The 26,026-nt window shown below is 43.5% G+C and overlaps 1 protein-coding gene across 1 annotated transcript in view; it reads left to right on the plus strand.

Annotated features, from left to right (window-relative positions):
- The first annotated feature begins 18,589 nt into the window (after positions 1-18,589).
- LOC126273081 (uncharacterized) overlaps positions 18,590-26,026 on the plus strand; it is a 29,718-nt gene continuing 22,281 nt past the window's right edge. Inside the window, exon 1 of the mRNA XM_049976494.1 lies at positions 18,590-18,695. Coding sequence (XP_049832451.1) covers positions 18,623-18,695 — 73 coding nt within the window. The 5' untranslated portion in view covers positions 18,590-18,622. The remainder of the gene's footprint in view (positions 18,696-26,026) is intronic.

Here is a 26,026-nt window from a genome sequence, read left to right on the forward strand (position 1 = left end):
CGTCCTTTCTCCTAGTGTTGTAGCCATTGAAACGTCCCCTTTGAACAATTAATGAATTACTGTGCTTAAACTGACACAATATTTTTAGCGCAACGCAATCTGACTTTCAAAAACCCACACAAAGGAATGGCCCTGACTAACATTAACATATACGTTTCACAAAACACTTAACTCACAAAAATCTTGGTTACTCGAACTATTGCAAAACAGCGAACGCCACTACTGCCAGCTAAATAAAAGATTCAAACTATGGAAGGCACTAACTACTGATAGGGATAGTTAGTAAATATCATAAATTAAGAGCTCCACACTATAATCATATGTTTTCAAGTTTGGGCGTGTCGTATTTGCGATGCTTTCTACAAAGGAATGTCAATAGCGAGGATAATGGCCTTTTTTCCCACATAATGGCTTTCTTTTGTCAAACGACTACCTCTCAACTGGGCACCCAAAACGCATTACTTCAAGGTCACGTACCTTTCTTACTGAAATATTTACGACAGCAGGTTCCGCTACAGTGGCAGTCTCATATAAAAAAATTCACAGACCAAGGATTTGCGTTACAAATCTGTAGAAGCAAAATCCTATAAATATAAGAGTGTTCAAAAAATTTTCGCCGGCATTGTGATACATCCACAGGCCTACACACATTTCATAACTCCTAAAGTACGATCCTCAGTTTCCAACATCCTTTTTCACAACCAGAGTCGCTAACCACTACTCGTTATTCCTTACCTTATTACACATACACATATTCGTCAACAATTCTTCAATATTTCATCATAATAAATACATAGCATAATAAAATTCCTCATATAGCATCAGCTTATTGATCATAAACATACCTCAGAGCAGCATAATACACATTGTCATTGTAATAATAACATCATAAAAACTCAGCCAAATCTCAAAAACGTCGTAGCTCTCTGCAATAATTTCAAAACCTGAAAATTTCTCCGCTCATTCAATAGTGTCATTTACCTCAAACATACTTTAAAAATCATGTTCCCATACCAAATACATCATTCAAAGCTCTCGTAGTATCACAATGGTTCTGAAAAAATATGAACAGTTCACAAAGCACAGACAAAATACAATTTCATAAGTGTGAAGTTATCCAACTGTATAATTACGTAAACATCTGTCACTGATGTAGTAAAATAAATGTTTGTCTCTCCCAGTTAAATGATCAGATAGCTGTGTAATCTATGTGTTAGAGAAATACGGAACCGATGTGTAAAGTTGTATAAGCAAATACCATATTAGCTAGGGCTCCTTGTGCTTGCCAAACACATAGTACACGATGTAGGCGTTTACCCCCTGAGAATTAGTGTAATTATACCCTCAGATGTTACAGATTACAGCATTGGAATGAAATGTATCAGGGAAAACCTTTGTATCATTGTAATTAAAAAATCTTTAAAAATAAATATTTTAAGTACAAAATTAATCACTCAATTACGTGTAATGTAGCGCTAAACTGTGCGTCTTGTTGTAAGATAATCGCTGTGGAAGTGACGTAGTTATCATCGTCCGAAACCTAAGTTCTGCAAAAGTCAATGTACTTACCTCATGATAAACAACAGTGAAATGCTTTGCGTATAGATATCTTAGTTATTACGCTTATTGCCGTGAGGAAGAAAGTACTGTGCTGTAACGTATTGTTGTGCTACAGAAAAGGCTGTCTCATTGTAGGTATACCACAAAAGTTACTACTAAAACATGTTTTACTTTCCAGAATAATTCAGAAAAACTGTGCAGATACAAAACAGAAACACCGCAAAAGCAACATTGTAAATTGTCACTCATTAGTAGCGTCGTGATAAAATCGTGTAGTTGTCACATAAACTAACCACTGTGTCATCTGGTATCTTACAGAAAGTACTTTAAATCCAGAATGTATCTTCAAGTAAACCAAAATGTTGCATTAAAATCTCATTAGCAGTACAAGTATATGTCCTAAGTATGTAAGCCTGATAGTCGTTACCTAATCGTGCAACTAACAAGCAAGAATGTACGAATACAACACTGTGTCGTCTGTTCACTATAACAATGCATTCGTAATTTCTGTTGAAAAATGTTCCCTAGGTTCTAGACTGGCTATTTAACTTCCAACATTGTTGCATGTTAACAGTTTCTAAGCCTGACAAAGCATACTAGAAATGTGAAGTGAAAATTTTATGGCAAAGAAAAAATTAGAAAGCAGATTATCTTTCAATAAACGGTTTTAAATGTCAAAATTTGGTGCAATCCTTTACTCTTCCTAGTACGCAGAGTTTCAACTTCAACGCAATTATCATGTGGTATACGTCGGTAGAGAATACTGGAATTTTTCTCAAGGTTAGCGTCCATGTTATTTTTCTCCGAGCCAGCCGGCGCACGTAGCTGCATGCGGTGTGAGCCATTGTCTGTCTCTTTGTTGGCGCGCGTCGTTATTCGGATTAGGAGACGTAACTTCTACAAATTCACCTTGCCGAGAAGTCCCTGCCCTGTTTGAAGCTCGCCAGTTATGATGCAATTCAGGTCTGTCGTTACGGTTATATCGTCTGTCATCATGTCGGTAGATTCCGTAGTTTCTTTCTTGTCGGTTAAGTGGTGGACAATTTCTCCCTGAATTATCACTGCACGGTGGACCGTTGCGTCTGAAGTTCTTCTGTCTTCCGTGATAATAATAGTTCTGGTTGCCATATTGTCTGTTTCTATGATTTTCTCTGTAACTATTACTCTGCCAGTGGTTGTCATATGGGTGGTGTCTGTTTTGGTCACGATTTGTGTTGTGAGAATAGCCTTGTCGTGTCCAGTTATTATTTCTTTCATCGCGGAATTGCGACGGATATGACCTGTAATTGTTGTGTTCCTGTTTTCGCGTTCCGCGATTGTCAGTGTCAATATTTAATTCTTGTAAGAGTCCCAGAAAAGCTTCAATGTCGTCTTTGCAACGTCCTGCCAAAATAGTATGTCGTAAATGTTCAGGCAATTTGATTAAGCAAATGTGGATGAGTTCTGAGGGGCTGTATGGGTTTGACAGGTACTAATTCTTGTGCAACATGTCTTCAAAATATTTCACAAGACTGGAGAATTCAGATTGTTCGAAATGTTTCATCATAATGATGCCATGTTTTACTCGGTCTTGTGTGGCTTGAGACCAATATGCTGAGAGGAAGGCATGGTGAAATTCTCCTTCACTGTGGCAATCGCGAATGACCGATCGCATTCTTACAGCTGGTTCATTCTCTAAGTAGCCACACATTAATTCTAATCTTTGTTCTAATGACCAGTTGGGAGGAAAACAGTGAGAGAATTGATGAAGCCACGCTTGTGGATGAATGTCGTTGCCAGAATTCTTAAATACTTTGAATTTACGTGTAGTAATGAACAGCTTATAGTCAAAATCATCATGTCGGCAAGTCGCATGTCGGTCATTGTTACATCGTTTCTTCGGTTCCATCTCAAAATTGGGTGTACCTTGCCACTTTATTTCATAATTTCCGAAGTGCCTTGTGTTATTATTTTGTGGCTGTTCCGTATTTCTATGTCCCTCTTTCCGTATTGGAGCGCGAGTGTCCTCTGAAATACGTGGCATTGCAGACTACGGGTTTTGTGTCATTCAGATTATCATCTACCTTCGTCGATAAATTATTTAGCTGATCCGAAAGTTCAACTATCTTCTCTGATAATGAACTAATTTCCTCCGTGTGTCTTTCTGAACCAATTTGCAGAGTATCTAGTTTGCAGTTCTTTTATGGCTGCTTCGCGATTCGGTAATGCATTTTCATGCCGCGAAAAAATAGATGGAAAAGGCTCACAAATTTGTGTTTTTACGTCATTACATACTTTTTGACATTTGGATTCAATGTTATGTAACTCAATGGTTAAATCTTAAGGTGTTTGAACAAGTGTGGTGTCTAACATTTGAAGCTTTTACTGTGTTTGTCTCTGATTTTGTTCCATTGTGTCTAACTGTTGCTGTGTTTGTCTCTGATTTTGTTCCACTGTGTCTAACTTTTGAAGCTTTTGCTGTGTTTGTCTCTGATTTTGTTCCATTGTGTCTAACTTTTGAAGCTTTTGCTGTGTTTGTCTCTGATTTTGTTCCATTGTGTCTAACGTTTGAAGCTTTTGCTGTTTTTGTCCCTGATTTTGTTCCATTGAGTCTAACTTTTGAAGCTTTTGCTGTGTTTGTCTCTGATTTTGTTCCATTTGTTGCATGAATTACAATAATAATGTATTAGTGTCTGGAATCTGTTTCTCTATGCTTTTTGGCAGTGCATTTTCACAGGGAACATTCACATTTTGACAAGCAGAAAATGTGTCTTGACTCATTTGAGAAAACGGTGAGAACCCAAAAGATGAGTCTACAGTATTTGCAACATTGTGTTCTGTCATTCCCGATTCCTGAAGCGAGCTGTTGCCGACGGATCGATCGATAATGCTTCCCTGTTCACTACCTGTTTCATTGTCTACACCATTATTGGCCGCCCGCTCCATTTCCCTATGCATAATGACCAAATCACTACTTCAAATGTCTGTTAATTCACTACACAGTGGTGCTGATAAGCTACACTCGTCGTCACTATTATTTCTGTTTACTTTGGAGCCTAGTGTTACATTTTTCACAAGCCATTATTGTCACAATATTTCACATGATAACACAGAAAAGCACAATTTGAAGAGCAAAAATAAGAGAATACATTAACATAGCACTGAAAATAATATCTTGTTAATTGCAAGCGCAGCTGCGAAATACTTGGTGCAAATTTACATGCGTGCCACACCTGTTTTACTGTACAACAATGAAAGACTGCAACTACAAAGGAGATTCTCTCTACAACTGTGCGCTAGCAATAAACAAAATCTACACTAATTACACAAACTACAAGAAAAAATCAGAAGATTCCAGTGAGGTATCCTGGCAGGATCGCCATATGAAACGTCCCCTTTGAACAATTAATGAATTACTGTGCTTAAACTGATGCACAATATTTTTAGTGCAATGCAATCTGACTTTCAAAAATTCCTACAAAAGAATGGCCCTGACTAACATTAACCTATACATTTCACAAATCACTTATCTCACAAAAATGTTGGTTACTTGAACTACTGCAATACAGCCAGCACCACTACTGCCAGCTAAATAAAAGATTCAAACTACGGAAGGCACTAACTACTGATAGGGATAGTTAGCAAATGAAAGATTTTAATAGAGAACAAACAATGTATTTACCTTAATATCATCAAAACTCATAATACACAGTATATAGCAGTTCATGACATCCAGTCTTACAAATTTCAAAACTTCGCCATTTCTCTCCCCACATCCACCACTGCTGGCAGCTCACCTCCAACTGCGCAGCGCTACGCACTGTTCATATCCATATGCCCAACACTACAATGGCAGACAACAATGCAAACTACCCACAGACTGTGCACAGCACAGCCAGTGATTTTTCATACGTGGCGTTACCAATAAGAAAACCTAAACAGCCTACTTACACCACGTACACTGCTATTACTTTTGAATTCGTTTGGATTGTTAATAAGAAATTTCATAAGTGAATATATATATATATTATGAAGCTACAGTGAAGATCTCCAGCTCTTTAAATAAGTGTCTGCAGGATGTTCTTGGATGAGCTCCAGCAATTATTCTAATTACACGCTTTTGTGCAATGAACACTCTTTTACTCAATGATGAGTTCCTCCAGAATATGATGGCATATGGAAGCAGAGAATGGAAATAGGTGTGGTAAGCTAATTTACTGAGATGTATATCGCCAAAATTTGCAATGACCCTAATAGCATAAGTAGTTGAACTCAAACGTTTTAGCAGATCTCCAGTGTGTTTTTTTCCAGTTCAACCCCTCATCAACGCATACACCTAGAAAATTTCAATATTGTACCTTAGCAACCGGTTTCTGATCGAAGTCTATGTTTATTAATGGTGTTTTGTCAAAGTTTAATGAGCGCCGATTTGCAGAGAACCACTTAAATGATTTTCTGAAAAACATCGTTGACAATTTCACCAGTTAATTCTTGTCTGTTGGGTGTGATAGCTATATGTGTATCATCGGCAAAAAGTACCAGCTTTGCATCTTCGTGAATATAGAATGGCAAGTTATTAATATATATTAAGAACAGCAGAGGACTCAAGACCAAACCTTGCATCACCCTATTCTTAATTGTTCCCCAGTTTGAGAAATCACCAGTTTTTTGCATATTATGTGAAATGCTTACTTCAACTTTCTGCACTCTTCCAGTTAGGTATGATTTAAACCATTTGAGCTCTGTCCCATTCATACCACAGTACTTGAGCTTATCTGTACGTATTCCATGATTTGCACAATAAAAAGCCTTTGAGAGATCACAAAAAATCCCAATGGGTGACTTCTGGTTACTCAGAGCATGTTTTTATTTATTTAAAGAAATTGCACTTTTTAGTGAGAAATACACGACCTTACGCAGTATTGAACCAGGTTTGTGACTGCAGCAGAACTGAATGTGTCGCTCTTAACAGAACAAAATAGAGAGACATATGAAGATAACTTTGGTGGTACTTCAAGGAAGTGCAATAGGACCGTTACGGTTTACAATGAGCGATAAATGAAGTTCTTGAAGACTGGTTGCAGATGATGTGCTCGTCTTTTAGAAGGTAGCAATGCCAGAAGAGAGTACCGATTTGCAGAACGACCTGCAGAGGACTGGTGAATGGTGCGGGGTCTCGCTGTTGATCCTGAACGTTAATAAATGTAACATATTGCTCTTACATAGGAAAAGAAATCATCTAATGTACGAGGTGCGACAATAAAATAATGAGATGATGTGAAAAAAAGTTGCTTACTGTTACAGTCGTTTTTAGTGTTGTCTCCTTCAAAGTAGGTCCCTTCTGATTGCACTCACTTTTTCCAGCGCTTCTGCCATTGATGGTAACATTTCTTCTTCTGTAATATCATCCAAGACCCACGTCACAGCTTTTTGGACATCTTTTATTGTTTGAAAATGGTGTCTCTTGACCGCCGTTTTGACTCTTGGAAATAGATAAAACCCGCATGGAGCGAAATCTGGTGAATAAGGTGGCTGTGGTAGTACTGAAATTTGTTTTGAGGTTAAAAATTGCTGTACTGGCAGAGCAGTATGGGATGACGCAATATCGTGAGGCAGAACCCAATTATCAGCAATGTTGGCACAGACACGAATAACTCTTTTATGAAGTATTTCTAAAATTTCTTTGTAGTAGTATTGGTTAACTGTTTGTCCAGGAGGCACCCACTCTTTATGAACAATTACCTTGGAATCAAAGAAGACACAAACATGCATGGTCGTTCACTGCAGTCTTCATCTTCAACATTCGTTCTGCATTCACTAAGCATTTTATGCCAACAAAAAACTTGAGCTCTTGGCATAACCTCTTCTCCTTTTGAAGCTTACCGTAAGTTGTCGTGGCGTTTTCACCCAATTTAACGCAAAAGGAAATGTCATACCGTTGCGAAATATTGTGCAGTTCTGTTTCTGTGATGAGAGACACAAACACGTGTTAACTTATTACAGCACAACTCAAGACTGAGCAGTTGCATCGACGTGCTGCTTGGACTAGAAGCACCTTATAGACCAAGGTCAAAGATATTGTGCCTACGCAAGCCTGCAGGGCTGCCACATGTTGCAAAGAAAATCAGTCTCATTGCTTTATTCTTGCACCTCGTACAACCATACTAATGATGACAAATTACTGGAAACAGTAACTATCGTAAAATATCTAGGAGTGGCTAACCCGAGTGGTCTTAAGTGGAAAGATTACTCAAAATAAACAGTAGGAAAAGCAGAAACCAGATTGAGATTCATAGGAAGAAATTTATGAAAATGTAATTCATCCACCAACCGATTCTTGAGTGCTGTTCATCAGTCTGCGATTCCTATTAGATAGCACCCATAGAGAGAGTCCAAGCTCCAGCGAAGAGTGGCGCTACGAACTCCAGTGGCAGGCTGTACAAGAGAGACTTCTGCATCACAGAGAAATTTCCCAATGAAATTTTGAGAGTGTACATTCTGGGAAGAGACCGAGAATGTATAACTTCCTACAACATATCTCTCGCCAAATGACCATATCGAGAAAATTCGAGAAATTAGAGCTAATACAGCACCTTACGGACAATCATTCCTCCCAAGCGCCATGGCTAGTTAAGAAGGGAAGGGGGAACGGTTAATGGTGCCAGAAATATCTTCTGTCACACACTGTCAGGTGGCTTGCGGAGTACTGATGTAATAGGGATATGGCTGCGAAGGAGGGGAAGGAATCCAGTGTGCACTCCGTGTGCCTGCTGGGAGGAGTCATTCCAGATGTGGATTGGGTGCTTCCACATGGCATGAAGAACACAGGGTGCAGACAAGTGCAGGTGGTGGCTCATGTCGGAACTAATGATGTGTGTCACTTTGGATTGGAAGAGATTCTCTCTGGTTTCAGGTGGCTAGCTGAAGAGGTACAGACTGCCAGTTTGCTTGCGAAATGAAGGCGGAGCTCGCTATCTGTAGCATCGTCGACAAAACCGACTGTGGTCCTTTGGTGCAGAGCCGAGTGGAGGGTGGCTCATACGTTTTTGCGACCGTTTACGCTGGAGGTTCCGCGACTTGCACCGTCTGCTGTTGGGTTTCTCGGTTCCGCTGGAGAGGTCGAGGGTCCACTACAAGAGTAGTGGGGGTTGTGTGGAAGGGACTGGGAGGTTTCTTAGGTTAGAGGGTCTCGGGAAGCTACAGAAAGGGAATCAGTCTAAAAGGGTACAGGACAAACATAGGAAAGTAGACCTAGATTCAATAGGTATTGTAGTTGTAAACTTCCGCAGCTGTGTTGCAAAAGAACGAGAGCTCCAAGCGCAAATAGAAAACACTGAAGCTCAAATCGTTATAGGTATGGAAAGCTGTGGCAACGGCCTTGCTGCAGTGGATACACCGGTTCCCGTCAGTTCACCGAAGTTAAGCGCTGTCGGGCATGGACGCCATTTGGATGGGTGACCATCGGGGCCGCCATGCGCTGTTGCCATTTTTCGTGATGCACTCCGCCTCGTGATACCAATTGAGGAGCTAGTCGAGCGAATAGTAGCGGCTCCGGTCAAAGAAAACCATAATAACAACTGGGAGAGCGGTGTGCTCACCACATGCCCCTTCTATTCTCATCCTCAACTGAGGATGACATGGCGGTCGGATGGTCCCGATGGGCCACTTATGGCCTGAAGACGAAGTGCCGCTTTATCGAAAGCTTGCTAAAACCGGAAATAAGATCAGCCAAATTTTTTTACAAAAGACGTAACTGTCGTCAGAAAGGGTGCGAGAGTTGCCCAGAAATCGCTTTTTTTCGACAATAACTCTTTCTTGAACAAAATGAGGATTAAACACATAAAAATAGTGTTTTATCTACACACCTTATTTTTCCACGTAATCTCCACATGTTTTGTGGCCTTCCTCCAGCGCCAAACAAGGGCTTGTTTGTCCTGTCAGTACCAGTGTTTGTCCTAGTGGTGGAGACAGTGCGTCACTGTGCAAATCACCTACTCAACATCCTGAAAATGTCTTTCACGAATAGAATATTTTAGTGGCCCAAATAAGTAGAAGTCTAAGGGGGCAAGGTCAGGGTTGTAGGGTGGATAGGGTAACACTGTCCAACCCTGTCTTGTGGTGTGTTCCGCAGGCCTCAGACTTCTGTGGGGCTGAGCGTTATCGTGTTGCAGCTTAACATCTCCTGAGTTGCTGTGGCGCCGAAGTCACTGCAAGCACGTCTTGAGTTTTGTTAATGTGTTGACTTATGCTTCTGAATTAATGGTTCCACCCCTTGGCATCACATCGATGAGAATCACACCTTCATAATCCCGGAACACGATGATGACCTTACTGGCGGTAGTAGTTGCTTTGAATCTTTTCTTCTGTGGGGGTGTGGGAATGGCGCCTCAATCGACTGTCGTTTTGTTTCGGGGTCAAAATGTTGAACACGGGTTTGATCACCTGTCGCAATCTGGGACAAGAAGACCTCCCTTTCAGCTTCAAAACGTTCCCACAAATCAAGACAAATGTTTTTTCTGTGCGATTTGCGATCCACCGTTAGACACCGTGGGATCCATCTTGCACACACTTTTGAATACTGAAGAGTGCGGATAATTGCATCCATAGTTCCTCTGCTGATTGTAGATGCAGCGCCGACTGCCGAGTCATAACGCTTCTTTACTCGCGGATGACAACATCATCTCGCTGCAACATGTCAGATGTGACAGCCGTGGATGGTCCCCCCCGACAGTTGCAAAACGTGGAGCTCCGCCGAACCGCCCTCTGATGACCTCATCCTCCATGCCCAGCGACTAACTGTCCTCCTGTCGACAGCGGATGCTCCATAGACTGTGCACAAGCGTTTGTGAATATTCCACACAGTTTCTTTCCAAGGAAGGCACTTTGCTTGTAATGCACAGTAGCTACATACGTCAATTTTGAAACTGTACTGCAGCTAATCTTTCTGTCGGAAGTAAGGGAAACTTGGCTCCCTCACTCGGGAGACTTGAAATAACACATAGGTAAGGTTTCGCATTCGTAGCCTTGTTTTCGGCTGAGAGAAAAAATGCGGTTCAGTACTTTCTTGGCAACCCTAGTAAATTAAATACAATTGATGGTGGAGTGTTTATTGCTTTCGGTAGTAGTTAACCTGTAGTGAAATCGTATTAGATAGATCCTGTCAGTTAGTATGGACAGGGTCTATACTTGACAACCGACGCCCCGTCGCAGATGATACAGTTGCACAACAGCTCAAAGAAAACTTGAGTCTCATTTCAAATAGGTACCCGCTCATGCAATAAAAGTTGGCGTTGACTTGAACCTATCCTCAATGTGTTGGCGAAAATACATGTTTATAGTCGGAGGCAGACACAAAATGTCGTCTGAAATTGTCCTAAATGCCTTCTCAGAAAGTAATTTTGAACAAATTAGTTCAGAAGCCCACTCGAAATGTAAATGATTGCGGAAACATACATCGCGTCTCAGCAACAAATACACTCCTGGAAATGGAAAACAGAACACATTAACACCGGTGTGTCAGACCCACCATACTTGCTCTGGTGATCGTCGAGGGGACACTGAATAGTGCATGGTACATCCAAACCTTCATCGAACCCATCGTTCTACCATTCCTAGACCGGCAAGGGAACTTGCTGTTCCAACAGGACAAAGCACGTCCGCATGTATCCCCTGCCACCCAACGTGCTCTAGAAGGTGTAAGTCAACTACCCTGGCCAGAAAGATCTCCGGATCTGTCCCCCATTGAGCATGTTTGGGACTGGATGAAGCGTCGTCTCACGCGGTCTGCACGTCCAGCACGAACACTGGCCCAACTGAGGCGCCAGGTGGAAATGGCATGGCAAGCCGTTCCACAGGACTACATCCAGCATCTCTACGATCGTCTCCATGGGAGAATAGCAGCCTGCATTGCTGCGAAAGGTGGATATACACTGTACTAGTGCCGACATTGTGGATGCCCTGTTGCCTGTGTCTATGTGCCTGTGGTTCTGTCAGTGTGATCATGTGATGTATCTGACCCCAGGAACGTGTCAATAAAGTTTCCCCTTGCTGGGACAATGAATTCACGGTGTTCTTATTTCAATTTCCAGGAGTGTAAGCCTGAGCAAATGTGGCACAACATGACGGATAAAGGGCTCAGTGACCACAAGGTTGATGTAGCGAGAGTGAATACCGGAACATCGAAACCCACCAAAAATAAACGCATAATACATGTGTTTAAAAAAGCAGATACAAATTCGCTTCAAGTCGTCATAAGAGACAGTCTCCATTCCTTCCACTCTGAACATGTAAGCATGGACCAGATGTGGTTTAAATTCAAAGAAATAGAATTGACGGATATTGCGATGTCGGCTCTGTATCAGATAGGATCACCGGGAAATCGAAAAAGTTCAAAGAAGGGCAGTTCGTCTTGTGCTACGTGACTGAGATGGCAGTTATTAAAACAAAGACGTTTTTCATTGCTGCAGAATCTTCTCATGAAGTTCCAATCACCAACTTCCTCCTCAAAGTGTGAAAATATTTTGTTGGCGCCCGTCTACATAGAGAGGAACGATCATAATAAAATAAGAGAAATCAGAGGTCGCACAGAAAGATTGAAGTGTTTCTTTTCCGCCCCCTGTTCAGGAGTGGAACGGTACAGTCAGGGTTAGTGGCTTTGCCGGATTCACCAGGAAAGTAGAGTTGTCATAAGGAAATGCTGAAAGCATTGGACAAAACTTCATTTTGATATAATGAATGATAGTCCTCTTTAAATGTAGACGAGTGCAAGAAAACGCCTCTAACAAAGAGAGAGAACTTCCTGGAACACCTGATATCGTTTAAATATTTACGGTAACTATAAGATGCGGTATAATATTAACAGTAATGTTTAAAGCCCTGTCATCGACCAACTGATTAGAGACGGAATATGACCTCGAATTGGATGGGCAAGAAAATCGGCCATGTCCTTTTCAGAGGGTTTCCACCACGGAATTTGCTTTAGACGATGTAGGAAAACGACGGAAGACCTAATTCCAAACGGCTAGAGGGATTTTTTAATTGTCGTCTTCCAGAACCCGACAGTTGTCTTACAACTGTGGGCTGAAAGAGTTGTGGTTAAGCTGTGAAGGCAATCGCATACATAGCTCTAATGCAATCGGTTGTAGATTATTGCTTCAGCTTCCGAGTCTATATGAAGTAGACATGACAGCAATTGCAATTGCTAAAATGGAAAAAGATCAGTGTAACTCGTAAGAAAGTGAAACTGAGGTACTTGTGGAAGTCAAACAGGAATTTTTGCAAGAAAGGCGACGATATTCTTGCGAAAGTTTGTTGGGCAAATTTCAAGGAAGAGTATACGATAATGCCGCTGTCACTATCATAACGAAAAGATAAGCGAAAAATCGTTTCCTCAGCGCATACACTAAAATATTTGTTTCGGTTATTCCTTAAAGCCCAACTTCTGTTAATCTTTTCGAAGAAATGACCATGCTCATTCAGTTTATCGATACGGTCGATAGGAATACAGCTTACGTTAAAACTGCAGGTAACAGGCTACACTGTAATAAGTAGATGAATATTGAAATGATCATCTATAAAAAAAACTGGTCTGTCAGGAAGGAAATGTGATACATTTCATGTGATAGTAAGACGATATTTGTTACCGTTTTTACCTCTCAGCGGAACTGTACTAGTATCCATAGCTAATGACACACATAATAACTACAGGATTAATGTCTTTGCTAAGTGAAAATCTATGCGGACGAAGATAGTAATGGGAGGGCAACAGAGGGAAAGTACAGCGCACTGCAAAATTATTTGTAGATTTGAGGGTCATCTAGCAATTAAGTTTTCCCATTTTATTTTCTTGAAGTAACGAAAGCTTAGTTACATGGAAAAACATCATTGCCGACAGAACCAGCAAAGTTTGAGCTTTCTTTCTATATAATTATCACCAGCATTGACGCAGTTCTCCAGTGCTTAATATCCAAAATTTCGGGTCCTGGGATGCACCTCTTCAGCCACACAACCAACTCCCCGCCGGCCTCCTCACAGTGATAAAAACCACAGGTCACGATTTTTTTTTAATCTGTGGTAAAACCTATTGTGGGAAATTTTTTTTTATAAAGTACTGTTGTGAAATTCAGTTTTTAAAACGTAGTTTTTTATAATCAAAACAATAAATTTACAACATTTAATAGAAACAACAGGTGCTGCCATCTATCCCCGAAGCAGTGTCACCTGGTTTCCTGGTTCTTCTCGATACATATCGCCACAATTCGGTAGTCTTTGTTGCTTGACGTATTTTCAACTTCTGTCAGCGGCAACGTTCAGTACCGATACGTACCCATCACAACTTCGGAACGAAGGTCAAACGCCCCCAATAGCTGAGCGGTCATCCTGACGGATTGCCGTCCTACGGCTCCGGGTTCGATTTCCAGCTGAGTCGGAGATTTTCTCCGCTACGGGACTGGGTACCTTGTTGTCTTCATCATCTTTTCATCCACAACCTGCTCCCAGGTCGCCCAATGTGGCGTCGAATGTAATAAGACCTGCACCAAGGCGGCCGGACCTGCCCCGCAAGGGGCCAATGACGCCAAACGCTCATTTCCGTTTCCAGTACCTCGCCTCAGCCCCTACCAATCGCGTCACGTTGTTTACCCATTGTCACGTTCACTGGTGCCATCGTAGCGGCAAATTATATTTACGACGCGATTTAATACACATGTTTTATTTCAAATCTGCTGTGCCGAATTGTTCCAGTGAGTTCAGAAAAAATTCCCAGGGAGACGCCGGTACGCCGTTTCGGCGCGTTCCGCTCGAAATTTAGCCGCGTAATTTTCATGTCGTGGGATCAACTTTTGTGTTCCAGTTTTGTAATTGTCTGCCACTTGGGAATTGAACCAGCCCGATACGCACTTACCGGTACTTGAACAGCAGCTATTTAGCGACAATTTCAAACAGAAAGGATCGGGATATGTAGGGAAAACTGTAGCTAAGACCCATAATCGTGCTCGTGTGTTCTGCACTAAGTCGTGATTGCTGAGGGACGGTCGTCCATAGTCATCCCTTCGTCACTTTGACGACCTCCGGAAAACTGTCTCAGTCAGTGTCACAAATATCTATCTACTTGTTCATGACCTTCAGCCCTTACGCCGGGCACAGCTAACGGTGAATTTCGATAGCCGCAAAGTTTTGTGGACCGAGGAACTTTATCACAGACCGAACACTGCAGTTGGTGGGAGAGAGAGTAAGAGCCGACATTTTTAGCAGTGTTGCTGCGCTACCGACAACACTCCATACTTGCCGTCCTATGATTGTTACGTCATGAGCGTGCACTGTATATCCGGTTAAATAAGTTAACCGAAAAGAATTATAAAAACAGAAATAAATGAAATAGGAGCTTTTATTTTCTGGATGGCCCTTATACAAACAGCTGTGGATTTTTTTACCGTTGCACCCTTCAAACTTGTATTGACGAGAAGAGTGATGCTTCATAGAAGTGACGGCCTTTTTGACAATGTTCAACGTCTCTTTATATATTGCCCCAAATTCTCCGCTACGATAGAGTGTATCAAAGCGCCAGCGTATCGTTGCTGCGGTCATCAGTCATGAAGGCGGTCTGGCGCATTTGGACATTCTTGCCGCTTTCCAGCCACCCTCTTCTTTGAGCACAGCTTACATTTCCTAAATTTGCGATGGTCGTTCTTATATCTTCGTCATGGGTTTCCAATTACACTTTTAAGCAACGATACATGTAATACACTCCTGGAAATTGAAATAAGAACACCGTGAATTCATTGTCCCAGGAACGGGAAACTTTATTGACACATTCCTGGGGTCAGATACATCACATGATCACACTGACAGAACCACAGGTACATAGACACAGGCAACAGAGCATGCACAATGTCGGCACTAGTACAGTGTATATCCACCTTTCGCAGCAATGCAGGCTGCTATTCTCCCATGGAGACGATCGTACAGATGCTGGATGTAGTCCTGTGGAACGGCTTGCCATGCCATTTCCACCTGGCGCCGCAGTTGGACCAGCGTTCGTGCTGGACGTGCAGACCGCGTGAGACGACGCTTCATCCAGTCCCAAACATGCTCAATGGGGGACAGATCCGGAGATCTTGCTGGCCAGGGTAGTTGACTTACACCTTCTAGAGCACGTTGGGTGGCACGGGATACATGCGGACGTGCTTTGTCCTGTTGGAACAGCAAGTTCCCTTGCCGGTCTAGGAATGGTAGAACGATGGGTTCGATGACGGTTTGGATGTACCGTGCACTATTCAGTGTCCCCTCGACGATCACCAGAGGTGTACGGCCAGTGTAGGAGATCGCTCCCCATACCATGATGCCGGGTGTTGGCCCTGTGTGCCTCGGTCGTATGCAGTCCTAATTGTCGCGCTCACCTGCACAGCGCCAAACACGCATACGACCATCATTGGCACCAAGGCAGAAGCGACTCTCATCGCTGAAGACGACACGTCTCCATTCGTCCCTCCATTCACGCCTGTCGCGACGCCACTGGAGGCGGGCTGCACGATGTTGGGGCGTGAGCGGAAGACGGCCTAACGGTGTGCGGGACCGTAGCCCAGCTTCATGGAGACGGTTGCGAATGGTCCTCGCCGATACCCCAGGAGCAACAGTGTCCCTAATTTGCTGGGAAGTGGCGGTGCGGTCCCCTACGGCACTGTGTAGGATCCTACGGTCTTGGCGTGCATCCGTGCGTCGCTGCGGTCCGGTCCCATGTCGACGGACACGTGCACCTTCCGCCGACCACTGGCGACAACATCTATGTACTGTGGAGACCTCACGCCTCACGTGTTGAGCAATTCGGCGGTACGTCCACCCGGCCTCCCGCATGCCCACTATACGCCCTCGCTCAAAGTCCGTCAACTGCACATACGGTTCACGTCCACGTTGTCGCGGCATGCTACCAGTGTTAAAGACTGCGATGGAGCTCCGTATGCCACGGCAAACTGGCTGACACTGACGGCGGCGGTGCACAAATGCTGCGCAGCTAGCGCCATTCGACGGCCAACACCGCGGTTCCTGGTGTGTCCGCTGTGCCGTGCGTGTGATCATTGCTTGTACAGCCCTCTCGCAGTCTCCGGAGCAAGTATGGTGGGTCTGACACACCGGTGTCAATGTGTTCTTTTTTTCATTTCCAGGAGTGTATTTACTTTTACTAGTAAGTTCCTTTCCCTTGGGCACCCTTGCTGTTATATCATTCTTGCAGTTTTCCTTTTTCCTTCCTTATCTGTTTTAAACTCATATAAGTCTTCAGGAGCTCCACTTGCGAGTTTAATATTTAGTCATCCAGGACCACATTATTGTTTGTGTGGGGGCTATAACCATCAGCTGACGCTCGCTCTTTTCCTCAGAGGACTCGATTAATTTCCTGATCGCTTTCGGCAACTACTGATGTGTCATCAGCGAACTGTATCATCCTGTTTTTTTTTCTTTCTTTATTTTTGGTAGCCGACAACCACTACACTGAGACAGTCAGATACTTTGCTCGTTGCCTCGTGAGTATACGAATTAATTCCAGCACTAGAATACGAGCGACCTTCCATCCCTCTGTCTCTTAAGGCTTCTTGTCTCACTCCGTTAGTGCCGACTATACAACCCTGGCACTCAAAAAGCGAATAGACTACCTTTTCCCTACAGATAACACGTCACTACCTAACAATATAACACATTTATTCCATTCTACGTCACGAAAAGTCTTCTCCAGAGCAGCGAACTCAGCGTACGTTTCTACTATTTTAAAAATAATCTCTCTACTATTAACCACAGTGTTCAATGTACTCCTCTAGTGCGTCAGATTCTCCTAAAACCAGTCCGGTCCTCTCCTAATCTGTTTTGAGCTTCACCTTCCGTTTTCCAGTGCAGTACTCTTCTGCCTATTTTTTACATGTGTTATTATTTGTAACATCACTGGCTTAAAGCTTTAGAGTAATATATAGTTGTCGAACCGGATAGAAAACCTTGTTCATGTGAGATATGTGTGTGACGTTGTACACGAGACCGCAAAAACATTTGGCCCTTAGAAATTCGTACAGCAATACGCCGAAGTACAGAAGTCAAAAGTATGTTTAAGAGTATTGATTCTTTCAGGACTGTTCTCGGTATTCTTATACGGTACTGCATAATATTTTATACTAAAGGCCACGCTACCAGTGTGATGGCCATTAATGGAAGCCACCATCTTAATGCCACTCTTGATTTTAAAACGGTAAGCAGATCATGGTGTCATATCAAACAGATATATTATCTTTCTCGTATAATTCTCTATTTGTTTGATATGTCTCATTAGTCCTTCTCCACTTTAAAAGTACGTGTTGTATCGAAGATGACTCCTTCCAAAGTTTGTATCACGGCCCCAGAGGTTTCTCCCTCTTCCATTGCATACCTCTTGAAACTAAATTTCTGTTTATCCACTTATTTTTATTTCAGAAGGGCCGTCTCTCACTCATTGACCACACTGTACAATGCACACCCACTAGACGAAAGAAAACAGAAATTTGGAAATGGTGTTAAAGTATAAGCAAAACTAAAAAAATTTAAACCGTGCCGTTGACTTTTTAGTTTTGTCAACGACAATCCTTTAGTGTTCACGTTAGGACCCCAGCCTACGTAATGTTAAGCCTCTACTGCTACTTTTTGCAAAATGCGGATATGTTGCGTAATTAGTTTATTAATTCGTTTTGATCATCTGTTGACTTCACTTGACTGTTGAAGATGTTACTCGTCTACGACGTACAAACAACGCCTTTGAAAGAGACAGCGCACGTTACGTTAGGCATCGTATATATCCGCGTTGCAACACACCGATCTGCAGTTGAGGAAAAAAGGCTGTGAACAATGAAGTACAAGAATTTTATCGAATTGGCCGCAAGTGACGAGCGTCATATTTTGCAAGAGATGTTGTTTCGTCTGCGTCGTATCACTAGTTCCCGGAGTTTCAAGAATTCGGCTGGTGTGGCAACAGAGTCTTAATCCGCCACAGATAAACATCTCCGTCCATAAAAGAAACGCGCGTGGCGTACGACTTACCCAGTGTCTTGGCCGCACCTGAGGACCGCTGGTGACGATGGCCGCCCTCGCTGTTGTCTCGCCAGTGATTTTCCTTGTTTTGTGCTTCCAAGTGCAACAAGTGCTATCAGGTTAGTTTTTCTTCATGAATTTCCTGCAAGGTGTGTTACAACAGAATACTTAACAACGTACGAGGGTTGGTCTTTTAATGACGGAAACTACACTACTGGGCATTAAAATTGCTGCACCAAGAAGAAATGCAGATGATAAACAGATATTCATTGGACAAATATATTATACTAAAACTGACATATGATTGCACTTTCACGCCAATTTGGATACATAGATCCTGAGAAATCAGTACCCAGAACAACCACCTCTGGCCGTAATAACGGCATTGATACGCCTGGGCATTGAGTCAAACAGAGCTTGGATGGCGTGTACAGGTACAGCTGCTCATGCAGCTTCAACACGATACCACAGTTCATCAAGAGTAGTGACTGGCGTATTGTGACGAGGCAGTTGCTCGGCCACCATTGACCAGACGTTTCCAATTGGTGAGAGATCTGGAGAATGTGCTGGCCAGGGCAGCTGTCAAACATTTTTTGTATCCAGAAAGGCCCGTACAGGACCTGCAACATGCGGTCGTGCATTATCCTGCTGAAATGTAGGGTTTCGCAGGGATCGAATGTAGGGTAGAGCCACGGGTCTGAACACATTTGAAATGTAACGTCCACTGTTCAAAGTGCCGACAACGCGAACAAGAGGTGACCGAGACGTGTAACCAATGGCACCCCATATCATCACGCAGGGTGATACGCCAGTAGGGCGATGACAAATACATGCTTCCAATGCGCGTTCACCGCAATGTCGCCAAAGACGGATGCGACCATCATGATGCTGTAAAAAGAACCTAGATCCATCCAAAAAAATAACGTTTTGCCATTCGTGCACCTAGGTTCGTCGTTGACTACACCATCGCAGGCGCTCCTGTCTGTGATGCAGCGTGAAGGGTAACCGCAGCCATTGTCTCCGAGCTGATAGTCCACGCTGCTGCAAACGTCGTCGAACTGTTCGTGCAGATGGTTGTTGTCTTGCAAACGTCTCCATCTGTTGACTCCGGGATCGAGACGTGGCTGCACGATCCGTTACAGCCATGCGGATAAGATGCCTGTCATCTCGACTGCTAGTGATACGGGGCCGTTGGGATCCAGCACGGCGTTCCGTATTACCCTCCTGAACCCACCGATTCCATATTCTGCTAACAGTCATTGGATCTCGACCAAAGCGAGCAGCAATGTCGCGATACGATAAACCGGAATCGCGATAGGCTACACTCCGACTTTTATCAAAGTCGGAAACGTGATGGTACGCATTTCTCCTCCTTACACGAGGCATCACAACAACGTCTCACCAGGAAACGCCGGTCAACTGCTGTTTGTGTATGAGAAATCGGTTGTAAACTTTCCTCATGTCAGCGCGTTGTAGGTGTCGCTACCGGCGCCAACCTTGTGTGAATGCTCTTAGAAGCTAATCATTTGCATATCACAACATCCTCTTCCTTTCGGTTAAATTTCGCGTCTGTAGCACGTCATCTTCGTGGTGTAGCAATTTCAATGGCAAGTAGTGTATTTATTTACAACTTACAAAAACCAGACACATTTTTCAGTTTTTTACTCTCCTTCAAAGTAGTGGACAGTATTGTTTGTGACCCATTGCCAGCGATGTCGAAGACGAAGGATACCCTTAGCATCGGCAGTTGTGTTGATAGTTCAAGTAGAGCGGTATATTGCCCGAGGAATTTCTGTAACAGTTCTGAAGCAAATGCCGCGAAGAGCTTCTTGCAATTTAAGAATCGAGTTGAAGTCATAAAGACTCAAGTCCAGGAGTGTGGTGGGTAGTACAACACTTCGCAGCGCCATCAATCGAATAAGTCAGTCACAACTTTAGCCAAAGCCACCCGAGAATCGTTCTGCAAGATGATGGGCGGGTTCTCGAGAAAGAGTCTCAGCTTGTATCTCTGAGCCGTTCATTTTTGGAACTCAGCCTGCGAGCAGCTTAGGGAAAGAAGCGGCGACGCTTTCTGCAGCGTCTACCCGCCATTTTGCAGAACAGTGCTCCGTAGGATATGGCGCAAATTGTGACTGGTTTGTTCGATCGATGGAGCTGAGAATGCCACGCATGTTCTCTGGAAAATTTGAAGCGTCGTCTCAATACCGGCATCTCACAAAAGTCTCCTCACGATCAAATTCATCTCCACAATTTAATTACGAACGTTATAAATTCCCTATCTCCCTGTGCGAAGCAGGAGGGCACGAGAACGTCGGGGATGAAATCTGTATCAATGGTATCGTGTTCTCTTCACCGTCGACAGCTAGGATTGGTCAAACCCCTATCGGTCATGGCAAAAGAGTATGTCAAGGAAGAGTCAAAATATACAGAGTCAAACTGATGTAGAAAAAACTGTATACTTCTAAAAATGAGACTTTTACTACTTCTCGACTAAATTCTCACGAGCATTAATATGCTTGTCCCGACGATAAACTAGCTTTTAATAGATAATTCAAAGTTTTTGTTTTGTTGTTTGAGCGACTTGCCTCGAAAAATTCTTGATCTTCTCGTTATTGCTGAACTTGTTTCTACGTAATGACCCGTTGAGTGGACCAAACAGATGTAAATCCGAGGGAACCAAATATGGCTCCTTCGGCCAGCTGCGCGATGTGAGGGCGAGTATTGTCGTGAGGCAATATCACACCTTTTCTTGGAGATCCGTCACGTTTTTCTCTCACTTTTGGCTTTGCTTTGTTCATTAGCATGTCAGAGTTGTAGGCACTGGTTAATTGTACGATGGTCTTCCAAATAATTACAAAGAACGGCACCATGGGCATCTCAAAAGACGATCGGTCAGCTGTTCTCAGTTCTTTAAGCTTAGTCATGAAAGTACAAAACTCTTCACAAACTGTTTCATTTTTACATCAGTTTGTATCTTTAATTATTGAATCTCCCTTGTGCATCTGAGGCATGTAGTCCTACGGTTTGAACAGGGGGGCGAGCCAGTCATGTTTTGTGCTGGTGTCGCAAACGAGGGTAATTTGAGGTCCGTAGAATATCGCAACAGGTTTCGTCAAACTGTCGCCCAGCCGTATATTTCGGCTATTCCTTAATTTTTCAAGGCGATAATGCACGGCAACACCACACTCACGCCACAAGCAACTTCCGCAACAGGCAAGAATCAACCTAATCGTGATGGACAGCATGCCAAGAAGGATCCAATCACACAGTAACGCGTTACATTGCTTCGGTGGAGCAATGCGATATTGAATGTTACCCAGCAGCAGATTTTGATCTCCCTGGTGTGACAAAATGTGAACTTTCGAACAGGTTGCCTTTATCGAAAAACATCTTTTTGAGTGGTCTGTTAGAGCGTTGAGAGAAAAGTAATAACTTCACTGCATGAGACCAATAGTAGTGCTAGAGATGAGAGCAGCAGTGAATCAGAGCTCTTGGACAAAATGTGCGCAAATAATTTCACCAAAGAAAATGAAGTTAATATTCTAGAAGTTGAAGTAGAAACAACTGTGGACATGACTAATTTAAAAGTAAATCCGTTTCGTATAGCCAAGCAACTTACGCATTTATACAGTAATGTCTTCTCGTTTAGATTTTGTATAAATTAGTTTCCGTTCAGATTATGCTGACGAAATAGCTGGACTTTTGAAAATCATGTACAACCTCTCGATTGACGACAGAGAGACTGGAAAGTTGCAAAGGTCACAGGAATATGCAAAAACGGGAAACATAAGCAATAGGGAAAATTATAGACCCACTCGTTAATACACTCCTGAAAATTTAAATAAGAACACCGTGAATTCATTGTCCCAGGAAGGGGAAACTTTATTGACACATTCCTGGGGTCAGATACATCACACGATCACACTGACGGAACCACAGGCACATAGACACAGGCAACAGAGCATGCACAATGACGGCACTAGTACAGTGTATATCCACCTTTCGCAGCAATGCAGGCTGCTATTCTCCCATGGAGACGATCGTACAGATGCTGGATGTAGTCCTGTGGAACGGCTTGCCATGGCATTTCCACCTGGCGCCTCAGTTGGACGAGCGTTCGTGCTGGACGTGCAGACCGCGTGAGACGACGCTTCATCCAGTCCCAATCATGCTCAATGGGGGACAGATCCGGAGATCTTGCTGGCCAGGTTAGTTGACTTACACCATCTAGAGCACGTTGGGTGGCAGGGGATACATGCGGACGTGCATTGTCCTGTTGGAACAGCAAGTTCCCTTGCCGGTCTAGGAATGGTAGAACGATGGGTTCGATGACGGTTTGGATGTACCGTGCACTATTCAGTGTCCCCTCGACGATCACCAGAGGTGTACGGCCAGTGTAGGAGATCGCTCCCCACACCATGATGCCGGGTGTTGGCCCTGTGTGCCTCGGTCGTATGCAGTCCTGATTGTGGCGCTCACCTGCACGGCGCCAAACACGCATACGACCATCATTGGCACCAAGGCAGAAGCGACTCTCATCGCTGAAGACGACACGTCTCCATTCGTCCCTCCATTCACGCCTGTCGCGACACCACTGGAGGGGGGCTGCACGATGTTGGGGCGTGAGCGGAAGACGGCCTAACGGTGTGCGGGACCGTAGCCCAGCTTCTTGGAGACGGTTGCGAATGGTCCTCGCCGATACCCCAGGAGCAACAGTGTCCCTAATTTGCTGGGAAGTGGCGGTGCGGTCCCCTACGGCACTGCGTAGGATCCTACGGTCTTGGCGTGCATCCGTGCGTCGCTGCGGTCCGGTCCCAGGTCGACGGGCACGTGCACCTTCCGCCGACCACTGGCGACAACATCGATGTACTGTGGAGACCTCACGCCCCACGTGTTGAGCAATTCGGCGGTACGTCCACCCAGCCTCCCGCATGCCCACTATACGCCCTCACTCAAAGTCCGTCAACTGCACATACAGTTCACGTCCACGCTGTCGCGGCATGCTACCAGTGTTAAAGACTGCGATGGAGCTCCGTATGCCACGGCAAACTGGCTGACACTGACGGCGGCGGTGCACAAATGCTGCGCAGCTAGCGCCATTCGACGGCCAACACCGCGGTTCCTGGTGTGTCCGCTGTGCCGTGCGTGTGATCATTGCTTGTACAGCCCTCTGGCAGTGTCCGGAGCAAGTATGGTGGGTCTGACACACCGGTGTCAATGTGTTCTTTTTTCCATTTCCAGGAGTGTATTTTTTTCCATCCTCTGCTCGAGAGTGTAACGGAAGATATACAGTTAGAAACTGATGTGTTGTACACTCTGCCAAAGAGTTAACTCCGATTTTGAGAATATCGTGTAGATGTTGAAATAAGGAGACATTTTGTCAACATCTAAGGGATATTTCGATGCAAAGTGGAAGATCGCAACCAGTACTCCCTGCTGATTCAATAAGCGCGTCTCGTTTGAGTAGTCTGGTGAAGCTCTGTGTTGATCCCAGTTGTCTGGCGTGACACTGAATCTTGTTTCGTAGTGTACCATTATTATTTGTGTTGCTTGTTGTTGTTGTTGTTGTTGTTGTTGGTGGTGGTGGTGGTGGTGTTGAGGACTGAAGAGGCCGAAGGCTAGTTTGATGCAGTTGGTCACTCTAGTTATTCCTGAGTAAATCTCTTCATCTCTGCATAATCACTCTATAATTTTTACCGCACACACATTCCTCCATTACCATATCGATCATTCCTTGATGCCTCAAGATAGTTTCTATCCTTTTGTTCCTTCTTTTAGTCAAGATGTTCCAGAATTTTCTTTTTTCGACATTTTGATGTAGAACCTCTTACCAGTTATCCGATCTATCCATCTAATCTTTCGTAGCAACAAATTTACAAAGCATCTATTATCATCTTCTCTTTACACATTGTCGCCCACCTTTCACTTCCATATGAGGCTACACTCTCGAAAAGTCTTCCCATAAATGAAATTTACATTCATTCGATGTAAATTCGCTGGCTGAAAATATCGTGGCAAAAGCTGAATTAAAGATAGGTATACTGCCTATTAGTGTATAAGAATTTGCGCTCGACCGCGACGCATCCCGCATGTGACTGTGACGAGTTCTCGCCTTAACCACTTCGGGTACCACTGCACGTTCCCCAGACCGACCCAAAATCCATATGTCGAACTGTCTACATCCCCTACATTCATCACCTAACGCTCGTACCTCTACCGTGCACCAGTGAGAAAGAGACTATGAAGACTCACGACCCACGATACAATCGTTTTGCGTCCACTTCTGCACATAATATTTGCTTGCATATCTGTACGAACAGACGTTACTGACGACTGACAGCCGCCCGAAACCAATTCGAAATACGTTCGCTGACTACGAATATGTCGTTGTTGTGGTCTTCAGTCCGACGACTTATTTGACGCGTCTCTCCATGCTAATCTATCCTGTGCAAACCTCTTCATCTGCACATCACTGCTGCAGCTTACAACTTTCCCACTCTCCATACTGTATTCATCTCTTGGTCTCCCTTGTCAATATTTACCCCACACACATTCCTTCAATACTAAATTGGTGATCCCTTGATCTCTCACATTGTGTCCTATCAACCGATCTTCCTTCTAGGTAGGCTCTACCACAGGTTTCTTTTCTGTCCAGTTCTATTCAGTACCTCCTCATAATTTACATGGTCTACCCACCTAATCTTCAGCATTCTTGTGTAGGACTCGAACCTCCAACGGGGAAAGGCGCGCGGACCGTGACAAGACGTCTCAGACTGCTGGGCTACCCCGCACTGTACCACATTTCAAAAGCTTCCATTCTCTTCTTGTCTTAATTATTTATCGTCCATGTTTCACTTGCGTATGTGACTATACGCCATACAAATACTTCCAGAAAAGGTATTCTAAAACTTAAATCTATATTCGCTATTAACAAATTTCTATTTCTCAGAAATGCTTTTCTTGCCATTGCATCTACGTTTAATATCATCTCTGCATCGGCGATGATCAATTATTTTGCTACCCCTATAACAAAACTCATCTAATATTTTAAGTTTATCGATTACTAGTCTAATTCCCTCAGCATGGCCTTGTTAAATTGGACTACGTTCAATTATCCTTGTTTTGCTTTTGTTGATGTTCGTCTTGTATCTTCGATTCAAGGCACTGTCCATTCCGTTCAAGTGTTCTTCCACGTTCTTAGCTGCCTCTGACAGAATTACGATGTCATCGGCAAACCTTATAGTTTTTAAATTTTTTGGATGTGAGGTCCGCCAGTTATGCAAAACACCGTTTTTCTCAGTACCCAAAAATGTTTCGGCACCACTGTGCCATTATCAGTGGGTTTTGTTTTTTTATTTATTCTGCAATGTAAACATTTTGTTAAATGATTATAAAATTATGTGCATTTTTACTCCAAACAACAGATCATTTCTTTTTGTAAATACCTTTA

The sequence above is a fragment of the Schistocerca gregaria genome, chromosome 5 (assembly GCF_023897955.1).
Source record: "Schistocerca gregaria isolate iqSchGreg1 chromosome 5, iqSchGreg1.2, whole genome shotgun sequence".
NCBI lineage: Eukaryota > Metazoa > Arthropoda > Insecta > Orthoptera > Acrididae > Schistocerca > Schistocerca gregaria.